The sequence below is a fragment of the Macrobrachium nipponense genome, chromosome 14 (assembly GCF_015104395.2).
Source record: "Macrobrachium nipponense isolate FS-2020 chromosome 14, ASM1510439v2, whole genome shotgun sequence".
NCBI classification, from domain to species: Eukaryota; Metazoa; Arthropoda; class Malacostraca; order Decapoda; family Palaemonidae; genus Macrobrachium; species Macrobrachium nipponense.
Window position 1 is genome coordinate 75885387 of NC_087207.1, and position 24090 is coordinate 75909476.

A 24090-nucleotide genomic window follows, 5' to 3' on the forward strand; every position below is an offset into this window, starting at 1 on the left:
AAAAGAGTATAAATATCTCAAAACAAGGAATCGGAACCCTCAACAGAGATTATAAAAATCCCAAAACATCAGGAATCAGAGCCCTAAACAGATTATAAAAATCTCAAAACATAAGGAATCAGGGCCCTCAACAGATATTATAAATATCTCAAAACATAAGGCGAGAACCACATTAATGCAAGACTTTTCTTGGTCTTTTGTTGGCTTTTGTAGTATTTGCAAAACTATTGCACGACTAGCAAATATCCTGCAGATAAGCACACATTCAAACAAAGAAACACGCAATTCCAACTACAGCCTTTGCAAATAGAAAACATGAGCCACACTAAGCTGTACATTTCATTTCCCATTTTGACGTCATCTAAGTCACAAGTGCTTGTAAATGCAATGCAATAGCACCACCATTGTCACAGCCTGTAAAACATTTTATTCAGAACCTTTGAAATGATACTTCATTCTTAGGAAGTTTGACGTTGGTTAGGGTTCAAGATAATGACAACGCATATTTTATATGAAACAGAAAGTAAAATAAGTGACAGTTTGACTCCTAGTGCTTAAGCCAGAAATAAAATGAGAAAACTCCTAATTCTGGGTAGCATTTTACGTTTAGCTGTGTAGGGGCACACAAGGAACTGAAACACGGTGGTGTTGTTCTAGTTAGTAATAATAAGGCTTAAAAGACCACGCTCAGTAAGTGGGTTGTTCCCATTTGTTGAATCGAAGGACGAAGAGCACAGCACCTTCTTCAGTTACCAAACCAGCATGGTTAGAAACATGTTTTATGGTGCACCTTATCCACTTCTCAACACATCCTGCAGAATTTTAACCTAGAATGGAATGGAATATACAGTTTAAGCCAAAGCTCAAACACTGGGACATATGAGGTCATTCAGCGCTGGAAAGGAAACAGAAAGTAGGTTTGAAAGGTGTAACAGGAGGAAAACCTCGCAGTTGCACTATGAAGCAATTGTTAGGAGATGGTGGATATCAAGATGGAAGATAATATGAATGGAGGTACAGTAAAAGGAATGAAATGGGTGGCAGCAAGGAGCCTAAGGGACGCTGCAAAGGACCTTTAGTAATGCCTTCAGTGCACCCCATGAGGTGCACTGATGGCAATAACCCACTACAGGGAAATGTAACCTACCAAATCTCTCTCCTCTTCGTTGCTTAGAGTAGAAACATTGTCATGAGAAACATCCAAGTCTCGCAAAGCAATTTGAGCTTTCCATGAATCCTGAAATCTAGAGTGAATACTCTCACTTTCTTTGTACTGACAGTCCCTTTCATCTACACACCTCTTTGTCATCTCGTGTACTTCCGAGTGGCTGTATTGAAATTGAAAACCATTTGGACCACGACATAGTATCAATGAGGAATACCGATACATTTTCTATTAAGGGGAAACATCACGGAGGATTTGAATACCACCTCATACTGTAATTGCCAGTAAATTGTTGTACACTTTTTTTCCCATTACTTATGAACATTTGTCTATTGTCTATATTTTTTCGTTATTATTTTCATCCAGAATACTTATTTCAAAATGCATTAATGATATAGGACTTCTTTTGCTGTTACCTTCAAGTCTTGTTCTCAAAATCATTACCTATTGCCATACACATATATTATGCAAGCTAAATTTCCATCAGCATAACTATTACTAAATACGAAAATAGCCGAAACTTCTCTATTATAAATGACTTCTTTTCAACACTTTCATTCCACAAGACTTGGACAGACAAAAGAAATCCGTAATTTTCAGAAACAGGATAGAAAAAGTTGACAAAAAACAAACTGAAATTTTTATTGCATATTAAATACTGTACAATAACTGACTGCTGTACAAGCCACATTTTCTTCATGTGCCAAGTACCAGAGGCACATTTCTTTTTGTGACCAAAAAGTATGCTCGCTCGACTACAGTAGTACTTAAAAATGTGACTTCCTTGGAATAAAATGTGACCTCCTTGGAATCTGTGAACCTCATCTATGACTGTGAAGTGGACACTGCTATTTCTCCCCAAATTCAAAAACCAGGTCTGAAGGGTGTGGCTAATCAGCTCACCTTAACTCAATTGGGTTCTAACAAGAATTGCTAGTTTCGTTTTTCTCAAAAGTGTCAAAATTATACTTGTATACAAAGATGTACAAAATTTCTACTTACAACACTACACCGGTAAATCAGGCATCTATATACACAAAATCATGATATCATCTGTCTGCAGCAAGTTCCAGTTTTGGTTGATGAATAAGGCTCTGTCTGGCAATGACGAAAACATCAGAATTGGGAAGGTCAAGCTCCACCTCCAGTCATTCTAGCCTAACAGTACAATGACAACCTTTCAAGTGTGACAATCTGTGAGGACTAATTACTTTGTTGGCCTTTATACTTGTGTAATGAAAACAGCTGAAGATATCTAGCACATATTTACAAAAATAAAACAATACAAAGATTCACTCAAGAGTTCTGAATACCTATCATTGAGATCTAAAAATATTTTGCATTCACTTTCATACCGTACAAAAATATCACAAACAGTTTGAAGGAACCTCTATGAATTTATCATCATTATCATTAATTGTTGCCAAAAACCTTTTCGAGTTTGATTTGTTTTCTATGGATAAAATTTTCCCTTTTCATAAACAATAATATTTTAAAAATCTCCTAAATACTAGTCACTTTGTACATTGTGTGGTCATTAATAGAAAAATGGAATGTCATATAGACGTGAAGATAAACACTTTTAATAACCAAAGAAAAAAATGTTGTACGCATCACAATAATCACTAACGAACACTTTCCAGTGCATTCACAACAACACTTTACTTTTCCAAGTGTCTGTCTTTCAAACTGTCATCTCTTGCAATGTGGGCCAAACCTTTCAAATTTGTGTCCATTTTGGCACTCGTGGTTGGCCACACACATTTTTTTTTTTTTTTTGCATATCACAATTCACAACACACTGGGGAGGGGGAGGGCTTTAAACTCCAATGATAATGCTCAGTAAATATAACTGGGAATTTCACAGTCTATAGTGTGTATGACTACTGTCCACTTCATAGTGTGACACACTATGTTTTTCCCACCACCGCACACACGCCTGCCTGCCCTGCCTGCCCATCGATTCCTTCCCGACCTGACCCCAGCATGATTGGGCAGCTGTAATGTAGTTCCTGAGGGTGCTTGCCAGCTACAATTATACAGGAAGACAAAAAGAATGCCCTAGAGGTGCTGTTGCTGCTGCTGCTGTTGTTGTTGCTGCTGCTGTTGTTGCTGCTGCTGTTGCTGTTGCTGCTGTTGTTGTTGCTGCTGTTGCTGTGTCGATGTATGAATTGGCTGTGATGGTTCAAACTGTAATGGAATAAGAGGGTTGGCTGGAGGAGAGGCGTGATGATGATGGGCTGAGGTAGGAACCTCTTGCAAGGCCGCTGGAGGTAAGCGATGCGCAGGAGGTCTCATGATGTCGTCGGCCTGAGGACAGTGCTGTCGAGGTCCTGGTTCCGGGGTGTAGGTGAAGGTCAGGTTGGTTGCATATATGATGCCGTCGTGCCGGACTAGTGAGACTGGTACCTGCAAATGGAAAATACGTTTACATATACACTAACTTCATCAAATCCTTCACTCATCTTCAATATAAAGGCTGCAGAGCTGGCTATTAATCCTTATATTTACTGGAGAATTTGTACAGAAAGCAACTTAAATGTCTAGTCATGATAGTAAGAGATTACTAAACGATACACACAGAAAATCTAAATACTTTATAGCCTTAACTCTTACAAAAACGTAATGTAGCACTACAAAAATATGCCCGAATAAAATTTTGTTAAATAATCTCTAACACATGAAAAATTCTATCTTGCCCGAATAAAATTTTGTTAATTAATCTCTAACACATGAAAAATTCTATTTTAATATTTTAATATATACTGAATAACATGAAATAAACAAACTTCTCACACACGCACACACATATACGTATATGTGTGTGTGTGCACATACGCATACCAATTAGACATATTCCTTGGCAATATAAAAGCACTCACATCATTACACTGGCCTGAGATGTCCTAACATTATCATATTTCGAACATTAAGATATGAAACCATTGCACTGGAATAGTTATTACAACAAATCACTCATTTGAATACCTTTTTTGTCATTAAGACTGACAAGACTATAGAACTTGATGCTACTTTCTTTGCGATTCAGTTGGAAATGAATACGGGATTTGTCTTTTTTGTCATTTAGTTTTAAACGGAAAAGAGGATCTAATATATTTAATAGTGTCTCTGTCATTTACTTGTCAATAGATATGGAATTTGAGTTGATATTAAATAAAATGTATTTATGAAAAAACCGGGAAGTACGTATTACTTATAGCACACAGCCATGACCCAAAAGGGAATCAAATCAGCGACGTAAAGTTTGTTGATCATGAACAATTCTAAATTCACTGTGGAAATTTGCAGCTGGCAAACATTCAATGGCTATTCTAAGAACGTAAAAAAATATGAAGAGCTACAATCACAGTATACTGTAGTACGTATCAGTAACTTTTAAAGACAAACCAAGACAAACCTTTTTAGTGATACAGTTATTAAAATCACCGACATCAATTCAAATAACTAACCGTGATCGGCTGCAGAAACAAAACTGCCCACAAGTGGAATCTAATTACAGTATTAAACAGAAACATGACGCATCTGCGACTGACCTGTGTCGGCTGACGGACCCACTGCCAACCCCTGCGGAAGGCAGAGATATCAGGCACAACACAGAGCATGGATTCCTGACATCGGTACATCGTCTCTGCTTCTACGTCACCAAACCACACACGTAGATTAGGGCTAAAGGATTCTCCAGTCAATTCAAGCATTGCCACATCGCCTCCACCATTGAGCTGCAATAAAGGATAAGGATTACTTTCACAATCCACCGTGAACAGGCCGAATGAGGTCATGAAAAATCCTCTCGAGAAATTAGTCAATGTCTTTGAACATTTTACCTTGATCTGTTGTTCCTACCTTGAGTGATTTAAAAAACAAAACAAAAACTATCCCTATTGTACCTAAAAGTATTGTAATATCCAAATAATACATTGCAGTATTTCTTTCTTTGTGCAAAGAACTAGAAACCTAGAATCAAATTTACCTTTACAAGGATTAAACAAAGACAGGTGTACAAATTCCATGAGACCTTATATCGCAGAATATTAAGTAAAATGAGCTCACAGTAGGTATTATGGTAAAAATGAAGGATTGCAGGGGAATCCTGCGCAACTGATATCTGCCCTTAAAATTTCAGGGCTGATATTTTAGACCTTCCATCCATGACTGCACTGCATTTTCGTGTAAACAGTTTATAACAAGCAATAATAATTGTTAAGAAATTAAGTCTCGTGAAAACAAATTGTTAAAAAATCTACAATTATATGTCAAAATATATTTCTATGTAAAAATATAAAACAAAGACTTCCTCATCAGTGCAACGTTACACTGATGAGGATCGAAAATCTTTGTTTTACATGTTTTCATAGAAATTGATATTGTTATTGTACAATAAAGTTTCATACATACTTACCTGGCAGATATATACTTAGCTATAGACTCTGTCGTCCCCGATAGAAATTCGAATTTCGCGGCACACGCTACAGGTTAGGTAGGTCAGGTGATCTACCGGCCTGCCGCTGGGTGGCAGGAATAGGACTATTACCTCTAAGGACAGATTTTTCTCTTCCACCTGTCTCCTGAGGGGGAGGATGGGGTGGGCCATTCAATCGTATATATCTGCCAGGTAAGTATGTATGAAACTTTATTGTACAATAACAATATCATTTTTCATACATTCAACTTCCCTGTCAGAATATATACTTAGCTGATTGGCACTTTGGCGGTGGGTAAAGAGACAGCTAATTACTGATTAGGACAGGTAAACAACATACGTTGTAGGTAATAAATAAATAAAACCTTGGTTCCTATGTGTTTAGACGAAGGGTTGACCTCCTAGCTATTGCTAGGAATCTGCTGCGTCTCAAGAGCCTCAGCAGAGGATGTGACCTATGGCTAAGAGTTCTTGTAGATCTGTCAATGGGGTCTTATCCACTTACTTGACAGAATCTAATGGTTATTTGTCAAAGGGGTCCTATCCACTTACATGACAAAACACCTATGCCTACTGGCATAATTAAGGAGCACAACACCGATCCCGATCACCTGACCTAACACGAGGGTTTGTGCTTAATTGAAAAGAGCTATCCCCAAACTCATTTCAAATAACCCAAAGAAAATAGTATACTTATGTTAAAATAAAATTTTTTAACTCACTCTAGTTAAGGATCAGTGTCGGCTCCCTATCCCAGCAACGTATCCGTAGACACGTAACCAAGAGAGAAGGATCTCTCATAGGTCAACTTGACCTCCTTCGTGCAAAGAGAAGACAACACAGAGTTGCATCTCCCGTAAAATTACAGCTAATATGTCTCTCACGACATATTGTTATGGAAAGAACAAGAATTGTTAAAAGCTCGCACTTCAAGCGCTTTTAATTTTCAGCTGTTTGAAGGAATCATCAAGTTACTTAAGAAGTGCTTTAGAGATCACACTGTTCCAAAGAAGACAGGGCTTTCGTTTGAAATTGATCTCTTCTGGATGAAGCCTAGAGCCTGGCTTGGTTGGCCTGGCTGGCGTCTCGCGCCTGGCTGGCGCCTCGCGCCTAGCTGGCGCCTCGCGCCTGGCTGGCGCCTCGCGCCTGGCTGGCGCCTCGCGCCTGGCTGGCGCCTCGCGCCTGTCTGACGCCTCGCGCTTGGCTGGCGCATGTTGCTTGCCTGGCGCCTGGCTAGCGCCTTGCGCCTGCCTGGAGCCTCGCTGACTTCTCCCCACTTGCTGGAGCTTCGAGCTTGTTAAAGAGTCTCGAGGAAACTGGCGATGCCCACATCGGACACTTTTTCCGATTTATTTGCCTCTAGCGCATCTGCGCCAGGCTGGAGGCACGCTCCTTCTCCTCATCAGACAATGACAGTGTTTATTTGGACTGTCTTCCTCTGGCGTCTTTACGCCCTGTTCTGTATTTTGGCGCCTGATTGGCGCTACATTGTCCGAAAGTCCTTTTAACATCCACAATCGTTTATCAGGAGACTGGAGAAGGGTGGAAGAAATTCTTTCACTTTGAGCTTTTGGTCTCTCCGGTAAGGGGAGGTGATTGTAATCAGTACATCCAGTAGACGATAGATATCTAACCGTACGAGAGATAAGAGTCTTCCTCCGAGGAGGGTCCTTCTTGAATACTTCCGTGCTCACGAGATCTCTTCTTACATGTTGAAGGGGTGTCTCGTTGCAGAATCTTCCCTATCCTTGCCCGAAGGAAGGGAAGAGCCTGGAAGTCGAAGGAGACTCCGAGCTGAAATTGGGAGTACTCCTGATTTCTAGCTCTTTATTGTATCCCTCTGAACACCTTCTGGGAAGCATTTCGAGCCGTCATCGCATACCAAAGACTCTGTAGGCAAACGTTTGAACCATTCTACTGTAGATGAAAACGTAAGTACTCTGCCTGGACAACGAAACCTCTATCTGAAAACATTGAATCAGGAATAGGGGGTTTCAGTTCTTTTGCTAGACATACTATGCTGGCAAGAACCCATTGTCTAGTCTCCATAGAATCTGATGCGAGATTCCAATGCTCAAAAAAATTCACTTGTCTTCTTGGTCGTTTAGGACCCAGAGAAACAAAGAATTCCCCTCATAAAAATTTCTCCAGAAGTTTTGATGAGGAGCAGTTCCATCTTGTCGGAACATGGAATCTGTGGCCACAAAAAAAAACGATCCCATTAGAAGTACATGATATCCTACTCTTGTCATATTAAGGTATATATCGTATAAGATCCGAAGATCTTAATCCTCTGCTATCTCCAATTCCCTTGTAGAGACAGAGTATAGCCTTTTTACTGCGTTCTTTGATAGCAGATATATACAAAGTGATTCTTTCCCTCTGAAAGGGAAGAAAAAACCGCTATGTGGGTTCACAGAGGTATCGGCAGAGGACAGTTTCCTCATTCCCTCTAGCACGATCTGCAGCAATTCTATGTCATAGGCCATGACTATTGTCATCTACCTTGAAAAATCCTTCTCAGGTTTATGTCCACTTCTGGTCAGTCTGCATGCAGACAGACTCAGAGTGGAGAGGTTGTTAAGGTCCATTTAATAATAGATGCTGATAGAATATCCAGACTCTCTTGGAAAAGACTTCCAAAAACATGCTGTGAGAAGAACGTGACCTCTGTGAATCCAACCTCTCTGAAGCCAAAATGAGGCATAAAGTATTATCCTCCCTCTTTCTTTGACGCCCTTTATCTTAAATTCTGATAAAGAATTTATATTTATATTTATTTATTTTTTTTTTTTTTTTTTTTTTTTTTGGGAAAAAAAGACTATAGTATATTCCCCTTTCTATAAAATAAAGATGGCGTATATGCTACCTCTCTTGGTTCGAGGAAAAGGAAGCATTCTATAGGAAGCCTGTTCGTACTTCTACCTTGCTAAGAGATCTATGAAGAAGACTTTCCGCAGGTTCTCACAACTCTTTCCATAAATGTTAGACATACGTTAAACAGTTATTATTTCGTCAATCGAGAAGGTTCTCACGGACATGAAATATCTTGCATCGAACCTCTTAAGGATCGTTACGTTCCCTGTCTGTTTTCCAAATAGGTTCTCTTTTTAACGCGAACAGGAGCGAAAAAGAGATTCTCGATGCTCTTTGCGATATGAGAGAGTCGTGGAATTGGCCTAAGTGATAAAAAGGGTAACGAAATCAGGAACGATTCTTGCCGTTACCGAGCCTGCTGTCCGAGAGGCAACTGGATTCTTAAGGTTAATAACTCGCTAAAACGAGAAAATATCTTGGATGGTGCTCTTGGCCCATTGCGCCAGGCTGGCGCTTCTGGCGCAATTTTGCGCTAGGCTGGCGCTTCTGGCGCAATTTTGCGCCAGGCTGGCGCTTCTGGCGCATTGCGCCAGGTTGGCGCTTCTAGCGCTTTGCGCCAGGCTGGCGCTTTCTTCTAATTCTCTTTATGTTATGTGTCAGAACATCTGTGCCTTTATGGTACCCGACCTCCTTTCACATGTTAATTCCGTTCTTAGTAGGAAAAAACTCTTATATACGAAGTATAGTCCATTCAGGGAAACCATTTCTGCCACGAAGAGAATGTTTCCCATCACACTCATCCATCTTCTCTTGAGCAATATCCGATTCTAAAAAGGTTGTGTGCGTTTCTCGAAAGACTTGACCATACCGTAGTCTTAAAGTGAATTCTCTACGACATCCATCTTCTCACTAAGCATGTATTCTAATAAGCCATGCTTTCGTAAGCATGAGGCAGCATATATATAATGTTCTACTGCTTAGAATCCTTTAATAATGTTACCTACGGTAAACAGCATTGAAAGGTTATAATATCTTTCTTATTGAAAGCTTATTAGCAAAAGGCAGAACATATTTTATTTGTGTTAGCTTAACTATCTCCTCCATTCGAGACTAAGTCCATGATTGTGGGGGGATATACGGTTAACCATTCGATCCCGTTGGAGAGAGATGTAATCGACTAATCATGACCGAGAACCGGATGGTACTGTATTCAGTATTGGGCCTTAGAATGACAGCCCGGCAGTCTCGCTCGCTGCCTGACTGCATTCATCATGAGTTGCCAGTTACTTCATTCAATGAAGGAATATAATACAATTATTCTCGAGCCTAAGGAAGCTCTTAATAATGCAAATTTAAGCCAAACACCTTGTTAAATACCGAAGCTGAGTAGGTATTGTCGTAACAAACCTTTTAAGCGAAGTCCTTACCAGGAAAAAACCTGTAAGGATATAGATAATTCCGTAGCGAACCACAAAGGCAACTCTGGTATGGGTATATGATTTGTCATTCAGTAGTCGTATACAGCAAGTCTTGCTACTACATTCTTTCCTCTCCGATCCAGAGAGAGAAAAGGAAATCTTGCCCTCTTCGTTCTTTTCATCAATAAACACGAATTAGTATTAGTCGAAAGAGATCGCAATGAAAACTCTAGGATCGAAGAGAATCCCTCAAATTTTTATTCTCTTGGATATAAGGCCGTATTCTATCTATGCCTCTATTATTTGGAAGAGCCTCTAATCAATGAATGAGAGCTCGTACAAATCTTGTTTAATTTGCAAACGATCCTGAGAAAAAACTCTATCATCATCTAAGTCGTCCTGACAAGAATGACGGCCGCCTGTGCAACATATTGCATTCTTCTCAGGAGACAGCTGTGCTTGAGGCAGATTTCCACCCGAAACGGACATATCGTGAACAGGACGACGGCCGCCTGTGCGGCACCTTTCGTCTCTGTCCAGAGAAATCCGCTCCTGGTCCAAATCATAAAGAGACGCTTCCTGGTTGATTTCTCCGTATGATTCTTTTGAGGAAGATCTGGCGCTTGGTGCTTAACCGTGCCGAAAGTCCGGTTTGTTCAATGCGCTTGGACGTATCTGTCCGTTCTCGGACCGTGTCGTCTGTCCGAGCTGTCCACCTATGGAACTTGGCGCTTGGCTGGTGTCATTCCAGTACGACACCTCTGCCTGTCCGTCTTGTCCGCTTCTGGCGCCTGTCGCCCGGACGGAGTTGCCTGCGCACGACGTTTTGTCCAATCCAGGCTGTCAGCCTTGTCAAGGTTGTCCGCAATCGGCACGAGTCGCTTGGACACAGTTGTCCGCATAGGAAATATCCGCCTGTCCGGGCTGTCCGCGTCTGGCGAATGGTGTCTGGTTTGGAGCCGTCCGCGTAGGACACTTTTCCTGTCCGAGTAGTCCAATTCTGGCGCCGAGCGCCTGGGTGGTTCTGTCCGACTCGGACACTCTTCGTCATTGTCCGTATGTTGCGTCTCAATCCTATGAGTTTTCGTCCTTCTTTCTTTATTCGCCTCTGTACTCGTACGAGGAGTAGAGGAGATAAGTCTGGAGTCCAGAACGCCCGTAGGACGAGATCTCTTAACAGGAAGAAAATCGTCCTTTCTCCTCGGAAGGTCTTTTCTCAATACTCCTACTAAAGAGGAAATTTGTTCCTGCATTTTAAGTAGGAAGTCCGCGCAGTTTCTTCCTTTTCTTTGCCATGAATAGGAGAATGCACTCTGGAAGGCGTAGGAGATAGAGATATTGTCCTCTTGGCTCTTTTCCTCTCGTAGGGAGAATCGTCCGGGAAACGTTCCGGGCTCGAGTCCAACGTCGGAGCTTTCCAACTCCTCTTGAACGGACACGACAGTTCGTCGGAATTCCATCCACTTCTTCGAGGAAACGAATCGGAAGACGAAAAGCACTCTTTTAGGATGCCTTTCCAATGGCGATCCTTGGCAGTCTGGGACGCTACAGATTCTGCCGAGGGGACGCCTGACCGGTGGGGATTCTCCGTAACCTCCGTACGACTGTCGACATCCTTCTCCTCTGGGCCTGGGAGCTTGGAAGAGGTCTAGGTCTGGGAGCGAGACAGAGCCGATCGGAACGCACCCTCCACTATTTTAGGACGCCTTTCCAATGGCGAACTTGGCAGTCTGGGACGTTCTACAGAGTCTGCCGAGGGGACGCCTGATCGGTGGGGATTCTCCGTAACCTCCGTACGACTGTCGACATTCCTTCTCCTCTGGGCCTGGGAGCTTGGAAGAGGTCTAGGTCTGGGAGCGAGACAGAGCCGATCAGACGCACCCTCCACTTCAATGGGGAACACTATATTCACTTCTTACCTTTTTAGAGCTCGCTTTTGAGCTACATCCATTATCTTCAAATTTGCATATATAAATTTGTAGTTTCTGTGGAGTAAGAAGGTGATGAGGATGCAACAACTACTAGTACTGCTAATACTCTAACTGCTCGTTAGCACAAACGCTATTAAAGCTTATAAAGTAACGGTATCTAGTTATATGCTTTTCTGACTTCCTAAAGTAGGAAATTAAAGTTTAATATTTCCTCAATAAAGTTGTAACCTTTATTACATGTAATAATGAATAAATATTAATAATTCCCTTTATTGCAAACTATGTGAGTGTCTACCGATAATTTCGGTAGTTTCAATTAGTATTTTCTTCGAAATTTCGAAGCGAAATTCATTAAAAGTTAATAAAAGCGTATGCCGAACCAAAGACCCAGTACTTCCCTGCAAAAGACAGCCCAGAAGATCGATGGCGATGAAACACGAAATCAAATCAGGAGGAACCGCAAACGTATGTTTTACAGTCCAAACGATAGAGAAAAATCTGTCCTTAGAAGGTAATAGTTCCTATTCCTGCACCCAGCGGCAGGCCGGTAGATCACCTGACCTACCTACCTGTAGCGTGTGCCGCGAAATTCGAATTTCTATCGGGGACGACGAGTACTATAGCTAAGTATATATGACAGGGAAGTTGAATGTATGAAAATATATTTTAATATATCATTGTAGATTTTTTTTAACAAGCATTAATAAGCTAGGGACTGTAATCATAAATTAGACCTTTCATCATGCACCACTCTTATTTAGTCAGAACACAATTCGCATTAAAAATCAAGAGCTACGAAAAAAAAATTCCCTTCCACCACTCACATGCAAAGAGTTGACAATAGGTACTGGAGTGACGGGAGCGCGCACAGGACCCATCCCTTCGTAAAACTGATACTCGGCCTTATCAGTACTGATGATGGTCCACGAGGCTCCGTCGTTTATCATTTCCTTGTTGGGCTCCTTTGGGCACGGTGTTGCCTGGGGGAAATTAAATATCATTAAAAGATTGTTTGTTTGTTTGTTTGTATGGTGTTTTTTTATGTTGCATAGGACCAATGGTTATTCAGCGGCTTGACGTGACTTCCGAACCACGTCGAGAGTGAACTTCTATCACCAGAAATTCACATCTCTAACTCCTCAGTGGAATGCCCGACCATTAAAAGACTGTTTCCCTTCACTTATCCTATGACAGAATGAAAGAACATAGATAGGGACTACCAGAACCACAGCTTTCTTGCTACGAGAATAAGTAGTAATGATTCTATCTAACTTTGCAAGCAAAACGGAAGCTGCACTGAATATGTACACTCAAAATGCTTAACATTCTTTAACAAACTCTTCTTTTAATAACTATAAAATTAAAATAACTATAAATAGATATCTCAGTTCTTTCCATTGCAAATTGCTGTAAATAAGACTAAAACAGTTACGTATATCTTAGTTTAACCAGATCACTGACCTGATTAACAGCTCTCCTATTATAGGGCTGGGCAGAAAGGATTAGTTTTTTATTTACGTAGCTAGGAACCAATTGGTTATTTAGCAACGGGACCCGAACCACATTATATCGAGAGATGAATTGCTGATCACCAAAAATAAATATCCACTCGTCCGATGAGGAACTAAATAAGATTGAAAACTGTTTGCACACCGCTCTTAAATTCCAATGGATTCTTACTCTAGTTCTGGTATTGTTTTAACTATCAACTGATAAATTCCTTTAAAAATAAAAATCATATTTTCATTTTTATTTTTGTTTGGAATTGCTTGATCTGTTTTATTATCCTCGTTTTGTGTGACTTCATCTTTTCAAGTCTAACGATGAACTTATTTTTATATCCATGTTATTTCCCGGAACTTGAAAATTTTTCCAATTTTCTTAGATTCGTGTGTGACCTCTCCTTTCAAAATCTGGCTATAAATATATTTTTTGTAATCAATTTCCTATCAGGAACTGTTCAATGTACTGTTTCCCTGTTTCCCCTGATTCTGATGAACCCCCATCCCCTCCCATATCAACGTAAATACATCAAGGAAAGATCCAATGCATTACTACTCTACTGCTATTCTCTTTGGATTTTAATACATTTTTATCTATTCATTAATTTGTAATTCTATTTTTTTAGTTTCATAGGACACATCTCTTCTTTCTGTATTTCCTTTTACCTCCCATCACTTCTTCCTATTGAACACCATATTTTCTGGAAGCTTGAATATCAAGTCTATGGCCCCTTTGGTGGCTTTGTTCTATATGAATGGGATTCATCTTTTGAATAGAATAATAAACAATAATAATATAAATAATAATAATAATAATAATAATAATAATAATATAATAATTCTGATAATTCGTTTTTCTGACACAGCTAAGTCAGAAAAACGAATTATCAGAGGAATTGAAAAGACCCTGTATAAAATTCATCGTTAAAAACTGCATTATATATAATAATAATAATAAGAATAATAATAATAATAATAATAATAATAATAATAATAATAATAAGAATAATAATAAAATATAATAAATAATAATAATAATAACAATAACAACACATGCTGGAAGTAAACCCTCTTTTTTAAACATGTTTTATTAAAAGTAATTGCTGCATCACCTGCGTTCATTTTATGAAGGTTCTTCTCTATTTTTCTAATTATTGTTTCCTCATGCCAACCTTTGGTGCGTTGCTCACCAGTTTAAGCAACAACGAGAAAACAATAATTAGAAAAATAGAGAAGAACCTCTATAAAATTAACGCAGCTGAGGCAACAATTACTTTTAATAATAATAATAATAATAATAATAAAATTATCCACACTTCCTCACCTGGAACTGAATGATGCGTTCCTGGCTGAGACAAAGGTACATGCGTTCAGTGTCTTTCATGTAGAAGGCGCACTTGTGCAGCTGGGAGACGGGGTCGTCGGCGTCCAGAAGGGCGGTCTGCTTGTCCACCTTCCGGATGATGAGCCTGGGCAGGGCCATGCCCGTCACGGCACAGACCAGCTTCACCGTCGACCCGTAGTGGATGTATCCGTCCCGTACGTTGAACTCCTCGCTCTCGCTCTCGTTGTCGTCAACTGCGAACGAATATCGGAAATCAGTCGATTGAAGGAGTTATATGTACAAAATAGCCAATAAATATCTATTAATGAAATGTAAGCAATGATCGGATATCAATGAAAGTGGGGTAGTGACAAAGTACAGTAGCTATCCAAAATGTACCAATAGAAAACTAATTTATGAATAAATTGAAGCCACTGAAAATTGATTAATAAAAATGTATTAAGGCGTCGCCAATAAATATCTATCTATGAAATGTAAGCAATGATCGGATATCAATGAAAGTGTGGTAATGATAAAGTACAGTAGCTGATAGAAAATTATCAAATGAAATTAGAGTAAATAAGTAATTAATAAATAAATTGAAGCCACTGAAAAATTTATTAATATTAATGTATTTAAGCGTTGCCTTATATTTGCAAATAAGTATAAAGTGAAATTGTTGCCTGTGCTTTGCAACTTTTCTTCAGCAACTGATACATCAGTCTTGATGCAATATACCATAGCCTACTATTTGCGTGACACGTACACGATACAGAAAAATAGGCAAATATTAAAAACGATATTCAAAAACCTTTAGCACTTTTCCAAACAATTTTTAGTCAGGCAAACATTACAAAAATCATGATCATTATTTCCAGCTAAAGCACGTCCCTTTATCGAATGAGCACAATTATACTCACTTCACATTCAACCTAAATCACACTGGAATTATAACTTTGATCGAAAAAAAATTAGACCCAATGAGACGGGTGGCCGAGTGGAGTGTACGACCTCTTAAATAAAACACGTCAATCAAAGCGAGGCGCCTCTAATATACAAGAGATCTGAGCGAGAAACATAAGTGCCGCCTGCATAATGAACACGCATCTGTGTCCCACCTACCGCCATTTAGCAATACGCCTTTCTCTCTCTTTCTCTCTCTTGTTTCAATATTCACAAGCTTGATTTACAGTTTCTCTCTTTCTCTTAATTGATATATGCTTTTGTTGTTAGTTTCAGGACATTTTCGCACTTTCTCTTATCTCTGACAGTCTGGAATTTATAACTTTCTCTACTGCATACATATTTACGAGAAAGATTTACAGTCTCTTAATTGATTGAAATACTTTGGAGTTAGTTTTAAGATATTTTCTCACTTTCTCTTATCTTTAAAAATCCGGAATTATAACTAATCCCTAGTTTCTCCCCCTCTCTTGAGTTAAACAATTTAAACGTCTCTCTTTCCCTCTTTAAACAACGCTTGGAAATAACCTTAAAATTACTATACGTGAAAAGAAAAAAGAAAATGGTCAAAATCATATTTCGCTCTTCGTTCAATCAATTATGACTTCCGGTGGATAATCGGAATTTCTAATATACTTTAATCATGTTATAATGTTAACAGTTCGTGTCAAGAATTTCTCTGTAAGACTGGTAGAGACAAAGAGAAGCTCTGGTATAGTGAAAAATCTCTAAATATTATTTCAACAAGAAATGTCCTCGTGTATAAAAAAAAAAAAAAGAAAAAAAAAAAGAAGGGTACATCGAAGTGTGAAAATACCAAAGGTATTTTCATAGAACGGACCTTTTCACGAGAGGCTATCTTGCACAACTAAAGAAAGCTACAAATACCAAGGTTATTCTTGGGAAATCTCTCAAGGACAGACTCTGGCACATCAGACAGAAATTTAAAAAATTAAAGTCAACAAAATAAATGATAAAGGAACTTCTTTCATACTGATGCAGGTGTCAAGGAAAGGTTTCGTTTTGACGAAAACAAGGACGAAGATTTAAAAAAAAAAAAATAGCTTCTCTAATACTTATACATAGCAGGTGAACCGAATGATACCATCCGGAGACCCGAAAGAGGAAGGGGCAGATTTTCGTCTACTTACGCAGGTGTATAGTGAAAGCTCCCCACTGCGTGGAGGAGGCGTGGAAGTTGCCATTTTCAACGTGCAGGTATCTGGTGGACACCGTCTGCGATCGCAGTCTGTTGAAGAGCGCCACCTTCGTGCCGGACGCTATGCAAACTGTGGATATAATAAAATAATGTCATTTAAGGTCTGGAAAGTTAACACAATCAAGTTAGCAGTAAGAGGCAGTGGGGATTGTTCACTTCAGCTTGGACTAAGCTTATTTAATGGTTATCAGTGGTGTATCAGTATGAGATTTATACAAGTTATTCTCAAGACCCAAAACTATGATACCTCAGATAGAACATAATAGGACATAATATAAAACTCAGGCCACAGGCCAGGCGCTGAAATTAAAATTGAGGGTAAAAGGTTTGAAAGGTGTAACAGGAAGCAAGCCTCGCAGTTGCACTATGAAACAAGTGTTAGGAGAGAGCAGAGAGTAAGATGGAAGTAAGAATATGAATGGAGGCACAGTAAAGACGACGAAAGGGTTGAAGCTAGGGGTGCTTTGGATGGATGGATAAAACCAAGCGAGAATTTAGATCGAGAAAAGGAACAGACGAATGTTCAAATCACCATCATGTTGACGCTATAACGGTCCTTCCTACGGCGACGAATAATTCCGTGTAACCGGACATCGGTAACCCTTCCCTTAACCCTAGGAAAACACCTACGCATTCTCTCTCTCTCTCTCTCTCTTACGAATCCATTCTCACAAAAAGGGGGAAAGAGGTTGACTGCCACCCACTTTCAGTTTCCTAACCTCGCAATCTGCTGACATTATCACAGTACCGTGCACTTCCATCATCCTGCTACCCTAGCAAGCGAACGAACGCACGCACGCGCACACACACACACACACACGCTAGAAGGAGGTGGTCGAGCAGAAAAGGACTTTATAGCACTACGCCGCAGAGATCCCTTTCGCATGGCGTTCTCATTTCCGCTCCGCTACCAGTTGAGTCCTTCCAGATTTTGAAGGGGGAAGGAAACGTCATTTCGCTTAATCGCTAATATATAAAAAAAAAAAAGAGGAGGCAGCCGCAGGTGCAACTGAACACCCACGCACCATAAAAAGAAAGGGGGAGAACTAGAAATGGACTTCGGAGTACCAACCTCACGTTTTCTCCTTTTGCAACCATAGCTTTTTTTTTTTTTTTTTTTTTTTAATATTTGAGTAAGATAAAACACATTTCATACCAGTACGGATTTTCTTCTCATTTGAGTACGATATAAGACGTGTCATAACTACAAGTTTTTTTTTTATTTGAGTGGGATAAAAGACATTTCACAACACTATGGCTTTTTTATCTTCTTATTTGAGTAGCAGACAACACATTTCATAACTAACGTTTTTTTTTATATTTGAGTACGATATAACACATTTCATAACACTATAGTGTTTTTTTTTTAACTTTACTTGAGTAGGATTCGACACATTTCATAACACTATTAGCAACTTTAACAACTTTACTTTGAACGACTTAGTAGCCAGATAAACAAGGACCACAGATTTTCAGAGCATGACATTTTAAATCTAACTGAATGGAGGCACCAAGAATTATAAAGAAATTTTTTCGCAGACTTCTCCATTATTTGAGCCCAAGATACGAAACGAGCGAACAGCATCGAAAGTTGATCAATCCTGCCACTGCAATATGTGAGAAAACATGACTAAGGATTCATTAAAAATGGAATATGAATTTCTCTTTACAGTCGGAAGGTCTTCTTGGGAATTACGGGACTGCATGACATCAAATTTCAACATTTTTCGGCTGCCAACCAGATGAGGATATCCGAGTCTGGTGGTTAGGTACATTACATTATTCTCTAATTATTTAAATCAAAACGACGCCTGGAGATTTATCTAAAAGGGGAACGAATTGCTTTCTTGTCTTTTACTAGTTCCTCACTAGACGAGTGGGTTGCGCACTCGGATATCAATCTGGTAGCCCGAGTTCGCTCACCGCTACCGCCAAGACGGAACCAGAGGAATTTATTAATGGTGTTTAAAAATTCATTTCTCGGTATAATGTGGTTCTGATCGCACAATAAGCTGTAGGTCTCGTTGTTAAGTAACCAATTGGTTCCTAGCTACGTAAATAAAAAGCTAAACCTTTGGGGAAGCCCTAGGAGAGCTGGTAATCGCCTCAGTGGTCTGGTTAAACTAAGATATGCTTAAATTTTCACCCTTTACTGTCGGGAATCTAACTGCAAACAATCATGATGCCCTGCTGACCAGGATGCCAGTCTCAAGAAGATACCAGAAGGAGAAATATCAGTGATATCAGATTCCTTATTCTGACATTAAGTTCTGGAACTCTCTATCTGTTTCCGTTTTCTCCTTTTCAAAGGGAAACTAATCCATCTATCGACACAGATGCTGATATCTGGATGACTCTGCAGTGGCCATCTCTTAAAAAAAAATCAGTTCCATTTTTCTGAATTATTTCTCTCGACAACAATTCCGCGAATTAGGTCGCTCCCATTGAGCTACTAAGATATGGCTGCGCAAATCGATTCTCTCTTGTCATTGGTCACGGGAAAAAAAAAATGAAGCTACAGAACCGCACATATTATTCAACCTGAATCAGAAGTCCATTCACATTATCTACATTATTATTATTATATTATTATTATTATTATTATTGTTATTATTGTAGATGAAACTAATCCATTTTGAACAAGCCCACCAAAGGGACCAATGACTTGAAATTCAAGTTTCCAAAGACTATGGTGTTCATTATGGAAGAAGTAAGAGGAAGTAACGGGAAATACAGAATGAAGAGATCTCACTTATTAAAAAGAAAAGAAAATTAATATGAAAAAAAAAACATTAAATGAAAGGAGACTAGTAACAGGGTAGTAATGCACTGCATCTTCGCTGGAACTTCTGAAGTTCCAATTGCAAATCCTCTGGGAGGCTGTTCCAGAATCCAACAGTGTGAGGAATAAACCGGCGTCTTCTCTCTTTCCACTCTGGCCGAGTTGAATACTAAGCTATTTCGTCTGTCACGGCTTCTTCACTATTAAAATAAAATAAAAATAATACCCTCTGAAGTTCGGTGACTTTGCAATCTCCCAAAACACCACTATACGAACATAACGAAGCCATGACGCAACCTCAAATGAGCCCGTAATAATAAACACCCAAAATTTGACAACAGCTCATGAGAAGATGAAGAAAAAATTCCTATTTTCTCTATTCCTTTATCTTGTGATAACATTCTCTATCACCTCGTATTTCACACAGCGAACGGCTACAGGAAAATGGACGTGATATAAATAGATGAGTGCTGAGTGACGTAGTATATAGGAAAAAGCATTACTAGAAAATTGTAGAGAAAAATTACTGGGTGGCGAAGTCAGGGGTTGCTTGGCTTTTGAGGGAGGGGTGGGGGTGGGGGGTGGGGAAATACTGCTCTAAGAAACACTTTCCAGCAATAAATCGTCCTTTAAGTTACTAACTGTGCGATCCTTTTGACTTCGATAGCGACACACACATACAGACGACGAAACGCATGTACCTGAATTAGTCTGCACGCGCGCGGGGGCGTGAAGACACGCGCCTCGGACCCCAAGGGATTTAGTAATCAGCAATTCAACGAATTGACGCAAATATTGTTGAGTTTGCAATCGTCTACGTACAAGGCCAGTGTAATCTACCAGCGACAAAAACTATTCATAAATTGACTCTATTGAAGTCATTTTAGGAAGCAACTGTCAATGGAGGAGGAGGACGAGGAGGATGGAGGGAGGGAGGGAGGAGCAGGGGGACAGGAGACATTCTCAGAGGCAATGGACAACACTGTTTTTCACCAGGATAAATTACGGGTGGGGTTAGACCAGTCGCACGATAAAACCTACTAATGAAAGTTGAATGCATGCATTACAGGAACGAAAATCACGCCGTTTAGCCGATGCAAAAAATAGAACGCCAAACGACATGGTTTGCCAACGTCATCAACTCTTTAAGCGAATCTTAGGCAACAGTCAACACAAGTGGTAGCGTGGGTGGTAGTGGTAAGCTGTAGTCATGTAATTTAAGAAGTACTTATAAGGAAGTCATGTTTATTTCCAAGGACTTACGGTTTCCTCCACCAACGTCGCAAGGACGTGCTGAAAATGCTACAGGAAAATGGCTGCACTTCGTCGAAGCCAACGAGGGATAAGTAAGAACGAAGTGTCATATCTGTCTTCAAATCTCCGAAATTGTGATCGCAAGACACTTTAGACACTTGAGAGAGAGAGAGAGAGAGAGAGAGAGAGAGAGAGAGAGAGAGAACCTCGGCGCCGCACACACAGGAAAGGGATAATACACATCCACTCAAATGCGACACACAAGAATGACGAAGTTCAAAAACACAATGAAAGAACCATAGGGATGTCGAAGTTTGTACACCTGCGGTGACTAGCACAAACGGCCCTCCGGTGCTCATCTGCAGATGAACACACACTCATAAATATATACATGCATACATACATATGCTTAAAAAATCACCGTAGACGCAAGGGACTTCATTCTATAAGCGAATACCACAGGAAGGTGATAGGCAGAAAGTCAAAACCAAGTACTTTCGTCTGTATTCCGGCGATGTCGACAATGATTAAAGGCGAAAGTCTTGGAACTGACTTTCTGTCTGTCATTTTCCAGTACTATTTGCTTATATACATTATATATGTATGTATGGGGATGAGGAATTCAGAACTGAAAATAAAAAGGATGACAGAAAACAGATAAGAAAACAAACAAAGTAAAAGAAACTTCAAAAATTAATGCCTATAAAGTATAGGGAAGTTGAAAAAAAAAACAGTGATTGAACCTGGAGTCGGGCAGAAATCTGCAGAAAAAATTAAGCTGGAAAGAATCAAGAGGACACTTAGAAGAAAAGCAATATTGACCGAGGAAAAAACTAACTATTCAAACAATATCTCATGGGGAAAATTGAAATAAATAACAGATTTTGTGGGAAGACTAGAAAAAGAGTTGACCCTGTAGAAAAAGTAGGAAATCAAGAAACGTTCAAAGTTAACATGAAGAACACTAAAAAAATGAAATTTTACAGATAATTTCGGAAAGTACATGAAACCGTGGCTTACGAAATGAAACCGATTTTCAGAAGAAAAATCAGTTGATCTAAACCTAGCAGTGTAAGATAGGCCGAAGAAAAGACATTCCAACGAAGGTCCAAATGAAATGCGCGTTGAAATACCAAAAAACATTACCTGAAAACCCAATACGTACAGACTGAGTAAAGTTCAAAAAGATAACGGCAATAAAAACATGAAACATTTACAGATGAAAGGTATAGTCAAAGATGCAGCTGTCCATAACAGCCAGCGATACTAAACTTCCGCAGGCTCAACCGGGTGCAATGAAGCGAAGAAGTGAAGCAGCAACGACAGAGTCTACTATAGCAACCACCACCACCATCTTGAATCTCCCGTCAAATCGAAGCTGTAAGACAGGACGGACAGTACCCGTGGAGATGTGGGGGGGGGGGGGTGGAAGGATGGGGAGGGGGAGGGGGAGGAAGAGTGGAGGCGGATGAAGCAGGAACCACACTGTTAACCGCAGTGATCAAATTGACCACACGAACGACACACACTGGTAATAATAATTCAAGGGCGCCGAGCATTGCTCCCCAGGAGGAGGTGGAGAGGGCGCGCCACACGTACGGACGGCAACGCAAAGGCGTGCCCGCACGCACTCACGTTGCTCCCGCAGCAGCTTCCATTCAAAAGAATTCGCTTGGCAGGGGAGGCGAGATGAAGCAGAATGATCTTAAGTTCTAAGTTTCACTTCCTTCATCGTTTCGTCACAACCCATAAATGTTCAACATACGAATTCCTCTTTAGTTCTGACACGAATTAAAAATTACTTTGCAAAATAATTGACATTTTCTTTAAAAACATGAAAACTTCATTACTTTCATAATAATTCACAACAATATCATCATTATTCTAAAATTATAATTCTTGGTGTACTACATCAAAAGTTTCCGCGTTTGCAATGCTTCCCTGCCCCTTCAAAAATCATAATCAACTTTCTCGTCTCAAAAATGTACCTCATTTCAACATTACAGATAAACCATTTGGTCTCCAGGAGATATGGAATAGATTTCCTTAATTTAACACAGAAAATTCTCACTTGGACCCACATTTCAACAACTATACTGCCCACCAAAATAGTGTTTAGTACGGAGAACACATCGACCATAGCATAGCATAAATTATAAGGACTCTTACTGTATCTTAAAAAAAAGAAAGAAAAAAAAAAAAACAGAAAAAAAAACTGCAGAGATGAGCAACATCGCAAGAGAATCGGCACCATTGTCTTCCCACACCTGCTCAAGTCCTGACCTTTGTCAATCAGTCCTCCGAGAAATCTTTAGCTGTAAAAGAGACTGTTGTGGTGCGGAAAACAGTACACTCCAGATCCCTCCACGCTCCCCCCCCAAAACCCCCTTCAATAAAACACACACACGCACACAGACACACAGACACACACACACACCTTCCCGTCATTATCTCTCTGAAACCACAAGTCTCAAGCCACACGCTTACTACAGTACTACAAAGCTGTTTGCTTCTTTTGCTCTGTCCAGTGCATTTTGTTTACATAATCTCTTGGCTGCGAAGTATCCCGGCGCTCGACTGTCAGATGCAAACATTCCCGTAAATATAAATGATAGAAATTTACAGCCATCTACATTAATACTATTATGATCTAATTATGTACGTTAACATCAAATTATATATAGAAATTTACAGCCATCTACAATATTACTATTATGATCTAATTATGTACGTTAACATCGCTATATTTATCCGCGAAACACAACCTTGCACATGTATAAAACATACATACTCTAAATACGTACGGGCACCCCATTTATTACTGTATGAACAGTATCCTTCGCGACACATACAAACAACCCCAAACATAATGAAACGATAAAAAGGAAAAATATATATTTCTATTTCATTCAACCAGCAACACAAAGGTAACCCACTGCTCTTCTCTGGAGACCGTTCTAGATGTTTAAAAAGTTGGTCCTACCTCATAGGAAGCAAGGATTCTTTTCCTCAGAGAGGAAACAGAAGAGAAGGGAAACTTTATAATATTTTTTTCCATTGCAGGATTTGTCCAAAAGAAAGGGTACCTGGTTTTACAATTCCTCTCTGTTATGACAAACTGGCGTATCCCATTTAATTTTGTTTGTTATTTTTTTTGTAAGTTGTCCAGTCATAATCCTCAAAAGATGAGCTCATTAGACGTTTTGAATGGCATCAAAATCTTTGAAGTCTATTTTATCAGAATGTGGAGAAAACGGCTTACGCAAGTTTGTCA

The 24090-nt window shown here is 39.7% G+C and overlaps 1 protein-coding gene across 1 annotated transcript in view; it reads right to left on the bottom strand.

Annotated features, from left to right (window-relative positions):
• Positions 1-1789: 1789 nt before the first annotated feature.
• Positions 1790-24090, bottom strand: part of LOC135226588 (recombining binding protein suppressor of hairless-like) — a 150651-nt gene continuing 128350 nt past the window's right edge. The window contains 5 exon segments of the mRNA XM_064266280.1: positions 1790-3574; positions 4720-4905; positions 12597-12752; positions 14599-14852; positions 16713-16850. Of these exon segments, the coding sequence (XP_064122350.1) occupies positions 3227-3574; positions 4720-4905; positions 12597-12752; positions 14599-14852; positions 16713-16850 (1082 nt within the window). The 3' untranslated portion in view covers positions 1790-3226.